Raw genomic sequence first — 12,136 nt, 5'->3', positions numbered from 1 at the left:
AATGGCTTTCGTGTTTTGTAATGGTGGGAGCGTTAGAGTGGCTGAAACACGTTGCACCTTTTAAAACGAGACTGGGACTGGGGTTATTGCAGATGTTTGACTCCTTTATAATGTAATCGTTGTTGCATTCATTTCTGTCACCTCGGGGTACTTGAGAAGCAGGTGATTTCTGAACGAAAAGGTTGGGGGAGGCTACAACAGGACCTTTTCTGTTTTTTTATAACTTTTTATTAGTAATGTCACTTTTAACGTTGACTGGCTGGGGTTGACTCCACAGTAACGAGACGGAGACGCTTCCAGAGGTCTGTTTTTAAAAGGAGTAGTTTTTTTCAGTACTTTGATTAATAAATATTCAATCTTCCTTTTTGTTTAAACCTTATATCTTAACATCTGTCCACACTATTTTCCGCACTAAGTGGAAAACAAACAGTAGAACAAGAAAAACTTTTCAGCGCACTTAGTATTAATTTATAAACAACTGTTCTCATTGAGCTGAAATATTGTGTATTTAGAAAAATAATGTTACATAAATATCAACCTCCTGGAGAAAACAGCAATATTTTGTTTTCACTTAATATGAAGCGCCTTCAAGTTGGCTTTACTGTGATCAATACACGGCTAGAAATATTTTTAAACTATTTTTGTGGTTCTGTAATTTCATAGTACACTGTAGGATTATACTCATATTCAGACAGAGGAAAAAAATCACAGAATTCAAAGGTGATATTTGACTCAGTTTAGTATTTCGAGGAAAGTTAACACACGTGTACATATGTCTTAAAATATTTCGAGATAATTCAGGTATATTTAACCCCCACACTGTTACTCATTTGTAATTTAGAGATTTAGGATTTGTAGCGTAGGGCGCATCTGACGTGTAGCCACGGAATTCACTGTAAACGTCTCCGAGATGAACGCATGTACATGATTCGCGCTGTAATACTTTTTTTCTACCGACAGAATTAAAAGGCAAACAAAGCAGAAATATGCTGGCGGAGTATTCCGTAAAATACGATAGAGAATACCTTGGGATCAATTTGAATCATCTATTATTTCTGAGAATCATTCATCTGATTTGAAGATTATACCGTCTTACAAGCTGACGTAACAATATTACAATGAAAGGATACATTTTCTTACGGTTTATGAAAGTCTCAATACTGTACTGTCACCAGGGGGCATGCATACAGTAATACACTTCAGGAAACATTATTAGTTTAGCATTTTTTTTAGGAGTGCAATTCAAATGCAACCGGAATCGTTCGGGGGATTTTTTGGGGTGTCGCTTCATGTCCATGTCTTCTGAACAGCACTGAAACGGCAAGCTATTTTGAGGGATTTCGGAGTGCAATTTGGTTGCAGCAGGGATATCTGCAGCCCTGCTCTCTCCAGCGTTGTTGTGAATTGATCTAACATGGCGACGGTACCAGTCTATTGCATCTGTAGATTACCTTACGACGTAACCCGATTTATGATCGAATGCGATGCCTGTAAGGACTGGTTTCACGGCAGGTAAAAACCTAGAACGTATTGATTTTCCTTTTCCTTCTTTTGCACAGTCTTTCGAAATCTGTTTTTGTCTTTGCGGATGGTTGTGCATTAAATTTCTGCTGGCCAAAAGAGCGAGGCCGTTGAAGAAGAAGGCGGAGTTATATTTAGGTTGTGACATTTTTTTTGTGAATAGCACAAAAACATTTTGACAACAGGGTAGTTTTTCAGCCACTATTTGCGTTCGTTATAATATTTTTAGTTACTGTAATGTTTATGTATTTTAGATTTTCGTTTTGTCAGACCTCAAGCCCCTTCTTAACATTTATTCGTTGACGTATTGTAGGCTGTTAGTATAGTGGGTAACGATAAGCACAGCCTTAATTTTGAGGGAGCTCACTATTTTTTAAAAATAAAGTGTTATACGCAGTTTTTTCTGCATGCATTTACGTTTCTGTAAATAACACGCAGCAATTGAGCTCGTACATGTTTTTCTTTGCCTTTGTTAGTGAAAGTAAGTGATTTTCAGCTGTTAAAAAATAAGAGTGCTAGACGTCGCAGAAAACGCAGTTTCCGCCACATATAGGTTGTGAAAATTGAGAATCTGTCCTTTCGTTTCTGTACTTTTTCTAATGTGAACTGTACGATAACAATGCATTGAAACGTATTTGTATTCTCAAATCCGTGTCTATAAATCTCGTGTCTATATTGCGTTTCGGATAGGAGACTTTAGTAATATTAAATTCGTTTGGATACAAGTCATAAAAGTGAAGGAAGCACTGTCTTATTCTGTTCCAGTTCACTGACTCCGTGATATTTACGCGCGTTTATGATTAACCCTTTGCTAATACGACTCTACAGTAAGATTGTAGTTGGGAAAAAAAAAGATCGATTCAGGTGTAAATTAATATTTATAGAATGCGTTAATCGTGTTTTATTTTTTTCCGCTATTATTGATCTTGTTTTTCGTAAATGCTGCAAACTCGGAACGCGTTAGGCATGATTTTAACTGCGTGTCTCTGCGTTGTCTGTACACATCGTCGGTGTTGTTGTTTTTTTTTTTGGAAGATGTTAAGAGTTTTGAACACGCCGTTTCTTATTGTTCTTATCTAAAGAAAGCAGTAAGAAGTGCTTGTTCATGTTGGCATTTCTGGACGATATCGGTATGATTTGTCGAGTAACTGAGTAACCGCGCACCTTCCATTGTGTCGTGGCTGTCGACACAGTGTAGCGGGGAGCCGTGAACGAAATCATTTTCACAAAACTGTGCTGTCTGACCCGCACAAGGCGTGGGGTTATGATGTTTTGTGATGGCAGTTTCTGGATTGATATCTTATATAAGGGGAAGTTCAGTTTCCAATATCGAATGCCAAGAACTGTTCAGGCCTTGTTATAATATATATATATATGCTTATTTTCTCATAAAAGGATACATTTGTGTAAAATGTACATTTCGATGTATCTTAATAAAGTGAATGCTTACAGTGATTCAGATAACTTACTCTGAACCGTAGTCGACTGCACTGTTTTTTAAAGCAGCTTAGAACAAACTTATTAAGTTACTTTCACGTGTTTTGAGAACTTGATACAACTTTGGAAAATCACTGTGAAGTTGTTTTGTTGCTTTGTTACCTGACGTGTGACATTGTATCTAAACTGCGTCGTTGCGAAAAACCCTAAGCAATAGCATGTACCTGCTACAAAAGAAAGTAAGAGCTTAGTCTGTTGTAAAAAGATAAAACTTGTATCCGTAGTATTTTTAAAGAATTTCTTCATGCTGCTTCCACGGGAGTCTATGGAATCGTCAAGCAAGTCAAAACGTCTGTGGTGGTGGGGGGGGGGAAAGCGCAGCTTTTAAAACTTAAAAAATCCGATTTGTATTTAACTGCCTGACCTGTAGTTCTGGTACTGTAACTATGTGAAAACTCTGATCTAATTAACTTCCAATCAGATCAAATACAGATAAGTGCCGAGCACTCCCTGCTACTCCAGGATGCTTCGCTGTGTGTAATTCACACTACAGTATGAATCATAGAAAACATGGCAGGGAGGGAGTTTTAGGTCTGTGTGCAGGTGTAAGGTTTGAGATATTTATTTGTTCAGTGATGGAAGATATGAACACCTCTTGCTGCTGCAGCGTTATTGCAGAAAGTCATATACTGTACGGTCCAAAATAATTTTCTCTCTACCTTCTGTCGGGCCAGAAATGAAAAATCTGGTTTTGTGTTTTAGCTCGGGGGAAAAGGTCAGCTTTGCTTTGAAGGGAGCTGCAGCTCTGCACAGTGCTCGACGGTACAAGGATAGTGTCCTACGTAGGACCTGAGGCCTTGCTCCCATGTCCCGGAGTCTAGGGCCCTAACCATTCCACCACACTGCTGTCCTGATTCCCCTGTCTTCTGCTGATGCCCAAGGGCCTGGTGGGCATGTGTCTGCATTTTAACTCTGAATATTTTTTTTTATAACAGCCAAAATCTATGTGACTGTTTAACTTACCAAGTGGCTGGAGCTGAGTAACCAATATAAAGTATTTACTGATTGTAAATAGCAGAACCCTGATATAATCATTACAATCCCTCTTTCAGGCTCCGGTATTGAGTGTGTATGGCAGATCATGCTGACTGGACTTCTGTCTAGCCATGATTGTACCCAGAACCCAGTGGGAGAACATTCTCCATTATAATAAAATAACCCTTGCAGTCGAAAGAGACAGGCCCGGCACAGCCTTTCTAGCTGCAGGTGCAGCGAAATGGAGTATTTTACAGTTTGCCCTTTCAAAAGGTTGAAAATTCCTTGTAAGTCTTTTGGTCGTCCATAGCAAGAGTAGTAGAGGAATTCAGAACACAACTTTTCTGGACTGCAACGCCTTTAATAGTTTCTACAGTGCGCTTTCCACATTTCAGACGTTCCTGTGCTGCTGTTGTCAATGCCCTTATTTAGAGTGTCCGGGAATCCCTCCTTCCGCAGTTCTGTATCTCAACCTTCGCATATTCTCGCTGCTGCAGTCACAGTGTGAGTTAGTAAGCTTGCTAAGGTGGGTGGGACTGTTATGGCTTGCAGTATTGTTCTTCTTGTACTAACATTGTCAGTTTTGAGTTGGTGTTCCTTCCATTTGTCATTTGGATCGTTTTCCTCGTGCTCATTAGAGAGCACTTCCATGAGGGTGTCAGTCTGTGCGGCCGGTTTTCCCTGTCCAATGAAGTCGTGCCAGCAGCTGCGTCACGTCTGAGCTCAATGAGGTAAATGTCAGATGAGATAGAAGGAAACTATCTTTTTTTTTCCCCCCCCTACAATTTTTCTGTTTTGAACGCATGGCTTTAAAATATTCTTCTGGCATAAAATTCTCCCATTCATATGTATCCAGTGGGAAAAAAAAGTGACAGGAAGTGCAGTTAAATTCCAAAGAAAAGCAGCAAAATAGCAGATAGATTAGTCACATCTTGAAATATGTGTCACTGCAGTGGCATAATTGACAGAATAGCATAAAACAGTATAATTACAGGAATTGTGGTATTTGAATGTCATAACAAGGACAAACGGTGATGCATTTCATTATTTATTCAACTCATGAGATACTGTTCAGGATAACCCGATCTCTGACATGTTCTTTGAAGTCTGAAATAATCCAAAAGGGGAAATCCCTTCTTAGAAACCCGCACAGGTCAGGCATGCCAAATTCCTGGATTTCATACTTCCTCAGGTCCTGTGTATGGCTTTGCTACAACCAGCCATTTAATGATACAGCACAGCTATTTATCAATTAATTAACTAATTAATGAGCTGATTGAGTCAAACTCAGTCTAGACAGATGTTATATACAGTAGTAGTTGGTGTACATAGTAGGTACAGTAGCTGCATGCCTCTTGTATCCAAAGTACCCTTCTTGAATTTAAAAACAGAACTTCCTGTATATCTTCTCCTCTATCTGCAACCTGTAAATGCTTCATGCTTTATCTGTTCTTAATTGAGAATATCTGTGCTGTTAAACATGTATCACATATTTTAACAACCAGTAATTCTTGACGGGGATTTAATAAAACCAGAATGAAATCATGTCAGCTAGGGCTCTGACTTGTGCCTAATTAGGTGCTAGCCTGCAATGGGAAATTCATTTTCTTTGAAACTGAGGTGTTTGGCCCTATAGAATGATGTTTTCTATTTTAGATGTGATTCAGGACATTTGCTTAGAGTGTACCTCATAAACCAAAGATCTTGTCTTTAATACTTTCTGTTTTACTGTGATTTAACCTGATACCCTTTTAAGCTTTTGCAGAATGAATAATAGTGGTAGAATGACGAGGCCTGAGGAGGTAGTTATAGATTTCCGAAAACAAGATTTGTTTTTTTCAGCCGTCTTTTGGATGTCAGCTGCACTCTGAGTCAGTTTTTAAATGACCTTTACTTTTTAATGTTGTTTCCACCATTCTACTTAAAGTTCAGTCCCGTGGTTGTAGTTGGTGCAAGAACTTTTTCCTGATACAGCACCCGAAGATGAGAAATTAAATATCTCACAATGTTTGAAAACATTCACCTTAATCTTTTACTTTAGTACATTACACTGTTGTTTTTCTACCGTTTTTTACATCCCCCTGCAGTATCAATGTGACTCTACTTTGTGCTGTCTACTTTAAACTTCCAAATCTACTGTATGTCAGTTATACTGTCTGGTCAGATTGTGTTGCTTGGTTTTTGCCAAGAGAGTTCAAAGTGAATCTTGTTTAGGAGGAATGCTATTAGTAACAGGACGTGATATGCCATCAATAAAATCTATCAGTTATTAAAGGTTTTCTTCCTTTCCTCGTTGTTTTTCTTAATTGCAATGTGAAAGCTGCGACCTCACCTTTGGTTTGCATAGACAGTTTTTGGTGCACACCACTTCTGTAAATAAGTTGTTTTAGAACTTAACTTGTAGTAGGATCTAAATACCAGCAAAATGGAAAAATAACAAGCATGGCTTTTCAGTTTGTCCTTTTGATGCTCATCCTACATGTGTTGATGTGTGATAGAGGAGTTTATCCTAACACTTGCCTGTTCTCATTTATGTCATCTCAGCCTGCAGGGATTGAAAATGGATTGAATTCAGCTCCCTTTTGGTTATTATTTAGGTTAGTTCCACCTTCTTTGTCTTGTTTGTCATTTTCGCTCAAGCGTGCATCTTGTTTTTGTTTAGCCTTATCACAACCATAGGTCTTGTTTGTTCATTCGTGCAAAACCGTGCTGTATGGTCATAGTTTGGTTGTTCTCTAGTTTTACTAAATATACATTTTAGATAGTTGTTTTGCATATCTGGAGGATCTGTGTGGCAAGCTGTGTGAGATTTAAAGACTCACGTATGGACATGGTAAAATTATTTTGCAGCTGTCAGCTTCCATCTCAACAGAGAAATGGTTTCTACTGAAGTTTAGATAATCGAAGGAAAATGCTGGCATGAATAAACACAATACAAAATATTGTTTATTGACCATTGTTAGTTTTATATCTAGTATTTCTTTGAAGTAAAAGTGAGAAGTGAGAAAACAAAAGTAGTCATGGTTTTTGAGGGATGAAAAGTATTGAGATTTTTGTTCCAGATGATATGTCAGTGATTTCATTTAACAACAGACCTGCTTGATCACAACTAAAGTGTTCATTTTCTTTAGAAATTGATGATATTGATTATGTATAAAAGCTAGATTTTGGGCTCTCCAGGAATGGAGTAGGACACCCCTGCCTTACACTATTCTGGCCTGGTCAGTGCCAGTACACTCTGAGAGCTACCAATTTAATACTGCCATACGTGTTGAGATTGTAAACAATTATTTCCATTCTTCATTGCCATAGTGTTGGGAAACAATATGATACCCACAAATTCCTTACATTTCTTTCAGACCATTTAAAGTCTGATTGGAATTAATCATCAGTGAAGTAGTTTTGGAGACAGGTATAGTTTTACGTTTAACCTTTAGGGGCACTTTAATAATAACAATTTCTTACACTTATATAGTGCTTTTCTGAACACTCCACTCAAAGCACTTTGCAGGTAATGGGGATCCCCTCCATCACCACCAGTGTGCAGCCCCACCTGGATAATGCAACATTTCAAACATGAATAAAACACTCCATCTCACATACCTGCTGGCCCGTAGAAGATGGCAACTTCCTGTCCCCGAGTGTCCCCCAAGCACGCACATTGTGAGCAAGATTACTTTGTGGATTTTCACATGCTGTGAAAATAACTATGTAGGCAGAGGGGAAGATCCTCCTGGGTTGTTGTGGTGACTCTCAGGATGTAGACAGGCCCTCAGAGAGCTAGTTTCTCTGCACTCGTCTGCTGATTGTTGCAGAAGAACATCTCACTCTGCAGGCAGAGTCTCTAGCAGAAAAAAACTGAAGCAGGTCCTGGTCCTGGTCATAGTTTTGCTGTTCTTGCATTAATTTAAATCATGACTTTCTGGACATTTTTGGCTGTTTATACAGATTCTTATTCCTCCCATTTTTGACCAAATTGTATGACTTGAGCTTAGATATTTGTTATTCCAAGGAAAATAGTTCTTAAACAATCAAAAAATAGTTTGCTGACTTTTTAAAATGGAAATAGCATTACCTCTGTGCCCAATGAACTGCTTATGTCATCATCAGGCATTGCTGTCAACCAGTGAGCTTGCAGCTTGTCTCAGTCGTTGCCTTGTGAGCCCTAAATTAAGTTTATCACAGACAGGATTTTGTGAATGCATTGCAGTTGGAATATTAAGCCTCTTTTATCTTAAAAGATTAAATATAAGCTGGCAATAGACCAATAGCTGTATTCTTTCTATTGGTTTTAAGTCACCACAAGTTGAGAACTTCTCTCAGTAGGCGTGAGTGTGATTGCCTTTGCTTAAAAGCTGTAAATAAAAAGTTCTGTCCTTCTTTAAACCTTTAAAGTATTTTTGATCATTCCATGCAGGAACTGCAGAATGCTTTTGAAAGGACCTTCCACCACTGGTAAGATTTGTTAGAGACCAGTGCTGAATGGTGTTGACTTTGTAGGTAATGTTAGTAGAATCTTACCCTGTGCCTGAATGCTTACCAGAGGTTTCCTAGATTCCAATTGTCGCTAAGCCCAGACTCCCTATTGCTAACGTAGGTTTGGCAAATTGAGTGTCCTTGTTAGTTAAAAGTCAGCAAAACTGCGTTTTTCAGTTCAAAGAATAAGATAATGAAAGCAAATGGAGATCTTTGTGATCAGGTCTTTCACGGTTTTGTAAGACTACATCTTTGCACCAGCAGGAGTAAAACAACAATGTGTTTCAAGTTTTACATTCTCCTAACTATGAATAAGGCTCTAAAAATAGCAATTGCTCAGCTAAGGAGTTGTTTTTAGATACAATGCAAACTAGTGGCTCAGTGAGAATCTGAATTCTCAGAATTCAAGGAAAATACCATTTTGGCAATCAAAAATGTTTAGTAAAGGCTATTTTAAATTGTGTGGCATTAGAATTCATTAACATTTTAAAATAAAAGTGGAGACTCCAGTTGTTTGCTTCATTGTATATAGACCTGATTAGCAATCACCAGTTGTGGTTACAACACCTGTACTCAAAGGGAGAAATAAGGAGTCTTTCAACTGACACGTTGTGAATTCCATAGTGCTTCACACAGAGTTAACCCTGATTGGAGGAGTGATGAGTCTGTCACTGACCTCACCGCAAACTTGCAGGCGCTCAGTAAGTCACAGGAGTTGCTGTTTTGCTGAAAGCTGGGAAGACCACGACTGACCAATACCTAGCTTGCCCCTTAGGGAATTCCAGTCATAGTTGGCAAGTGACATGACCCAGGACCGAAGCTGAACTTCAGACAATGTAGGTCTCACCCTCTCCTCTGAATGTGCCACGCTGGAGCTCTGGAGAAGCCCGGTATTGCATTGCCTTTGATCTGTCTTCTCAAGACAGATGGGGTGTGAGACAAGTACATCACACTGACATAATTGTTATTATTACTTTATTTCATGGATGTCTTACCTAGGTGACTTGCATTCTGAGTAACTAATGAACTGTGAAACAAATTACCAGTATGGAATTACTCCTGGACAAAAGGAGCGTATTACAATAATTTAACATTATAGACACCCAAGCTAGGTAAACAGTTATAGTGTTTAATGCCTTTAATACTTTTGCATTACATTAAGGAGTATGCTGAGACTTTTTTATTTCACTGAAGCAGAATTATCCAATGCTTGAGCATCACAACGGTCAAGGAAAAGTGGGAAACAGGCACATATTCTTTTACATTTCAGCATTCATTTCTTTTAAAAGCTTTTTTTTAAAGTGAAATGTGTCACAGCCATATAGGTAGCACAATTTACTGAACACTTCAGGCAATGACTTGTACTTTCTATCTCATGACGTCAATCTCTTTGCTTAGTGATTTTGTGAAAATCTTTCTTTTTTGATGCATATGTATGTCAAAAGCTGTGTCCCTCATCTGGACAAGTGGATCTGACTTGAGAGACTTGAGAGCAATAAGTGTGGACCTACAGAAAGTCAGGAAGGCCGTATTCTCTGTGTCCAGGGATGTTACTTTCATAGAGAGCTTGAGTTGTGTTGTGGATCTTTTGTATCTGGGAGATCCAAATCTCATTTGTATAAGATTGACTGAAACGTTGCACTGGCCTTCAGAAAACCAAGAATAAGTAGCTCTGACTGTAATGGGTGATGCAACAGGAAGAAAGACAGTCTTTTTGGAAATTTTTAAAAGTGTTTGAGTATACAAATGGTGCCAGATGAGATGAGGTTTTGGCAATATATTTAAGTGAGGCTTCTTTTTCTGCATGTACAGTATACAGCAAAGGCATGTTTGAGCTTTTGGCTACCACTAACATTTTGTACCACCCACAGCCCAATTAGACTTAATTCAGGATATTTATTCACAGCACACAAAGGACAGTAAGACTGCCCTGGAGTGAACTTTGAATTTCCGGAAACACCCAGTTTCTGTATGTCTCTCTTTTGCGACTTACAATCTTTGTTCAGGAAAATGCTCTGAATGGCAGAACATGGGTTTTGGTAGCAGGTTTACTTGTGGGTTCAAGAGTGAAGATAATCCAGCCAATTTTGATTTGAATCAGGACAGTTCACCATATTATTGGTTATCTGTGTGTGAATAATGGGCCACTCTCAAAGACATCATATTGCAACATTCAACTGGTATGCAGAGATAAAGGCAATAGAGAACACGGGTCTCCAATCAGATAACTGACAGAAAGGGCCACCTTCATAATATCCTCATACTACTGCTTTGATATACAGAGAGGCTCTGTGTGATCATTTTTCAGAGCAAAAAAAACGAGGTGGGGGCTCTCAGTTTCACATTGCGTGATTCTCTCTGCTACTTTATGTTTTTCAGTTTTCGAAAACAGTCATTTTTAAGCTTCTGTGGCCACTTACTTTTTGTGACATTTGTTCACATCAGCGTGATGGGTTTGAGGGGCATTTAGAAAGTGTAATTGGATTTGTTATCTTGCTGTTCCTTGAGGCTCATTGTTGTGGCTAGCCTGCGACTTGGGTTCCTGAATGAGAGAAAGCGTCTAACCCTGATACTTCCTGCGCAGAGCGTAGCTCGCGATGACAGGGGATGTTGCCGTGGCAGCATGCATCTTTGTGTGAAAGGCAGGTGGTGTCGAGAGCACCTGGCAGTCTGTCAATGAACCTGGTGCTGCTGTGGTTGCATATTTTAACAAGGGACGATGGAGACACAATCAGATCAGAGGCTTTTACAGCTGTTTGTGTGACTTTTTTTTTTGCTGTTGTTATTGACATGTTTTCTATGTAAAGAATCAAAACTAAAAAACTACTAAACTATATTAGTTATGTAAAATACTCTTACCTTAGAATATTCCGTATCTTCTAACCTTAACCTCAATTGGAAAAGGTACTCAGCTGAGCATATGTTGAGTTCTATGATTGTGGGTATGAATATGGTCCGTGTTACTAGCCAACTGTGACCAGGAGTGCCCTTCAGCTCTGTCACCCCTGCGGTCTCCCAGGTGCTTGTAGTCATTCAGTAGTGATGGTAAGGGACCTGCCTCTTTTCCGACCAGCGCTGAAAGTCCAGTACAGGGCGGTGATTCTTGTGACGTGTGGAGAGACAAGTGGCTTGTGTGGTGGGCAGGAGAAGGAGTTTGCCTGCGCTTTCTCTTCCTTCCCTGTGTGCGGTTACTGGGTCCGTAGCTGTGAGCCGAATTGGAATATTAAAAATAAGTGTTTTTTTTTTAAAGAGTATACTTTACTGTCATACAGAATGCTACCCTGAAGTAACAGTGCTGAGGGGAAACTTCAGCTGGCTGCCCACAGGTGCTGGGTGTTCATCTTTTACATTTGCTGAGGATTCTGAAGAGAAAACCTTTTTTTTTGAGTTACCATTCCAATCCATGTACCATGACGGTAGAGAGTTTCTTAAATCTTACATATCTCTATGTTGACCTTTTTCACAGCTGCGTTGATGTGGAAGAAGACGAAGCACCAGACATTGACATCTATCACTGTCCAAACTGTGAGAAAACCCATGGCAAATCCACTTGTAAGTAGAGTATCTGGTTCAAAATGTTTAAAATGTGGAATATGTTGAATTTTACTTAAGTAGGGTGTGCTGAACTGGTATTGTGATTTTGTTATATCTTTGCTGTCCCCATTTC

General features: G+C 39.1%; 1 protein-coding gene across 2 annotated transcripts in view; it reads left to right on the top strand.

The window, feature by feature from the left end:
- Positions 1-946: 946 nt before the first annotated feature.
- phf2 (PHD finger protein 2) overlaps positions 947-12,136 on the top strand; it is a 37,854-nt gene continuing 26,664 nt past the window's right edge. The window contains exons 1-2 of one of the 2 annotated variants that reach the window (XM_088917871.1): positions 947-1,512; positions 11,936-12,021. In XM_088917871.1, coding sequence (XP_088773997.1) covers positions 1,415-1,512; positions 11,936-12,021 — 184 coding nt within the window. In that variant the 5' untranslated portion in view covers positions 947-1,414. The remainder of the gene's footprint in view (positions 1,513-11,935; positions 12,022-12,136) is intronic. The other variant, XM_088917872.1, reaches the window with a different exon arrangement.

Source organism: Atractosteus spatula, chromosome 5, assembly GCF_055471065.1.
Source record: "Atractosteus spatula isolate fAtrSpa1 chromosome 5, fAtrSpa1.hap1, whole genome shotgun sequence".
Classification (NCBI taxonomy): Eukaryota; Metazoa; Chordata; class Actinopteri; order Semionotiformes; family Lepisosteidae; genus Atractosteus; species Atractosteus spatula.
The sequence above is the reverse complement of the archived record's forward strand: the minus strand, read 5'-3'. Positions and strand labels throughout refer to the sequence as shown.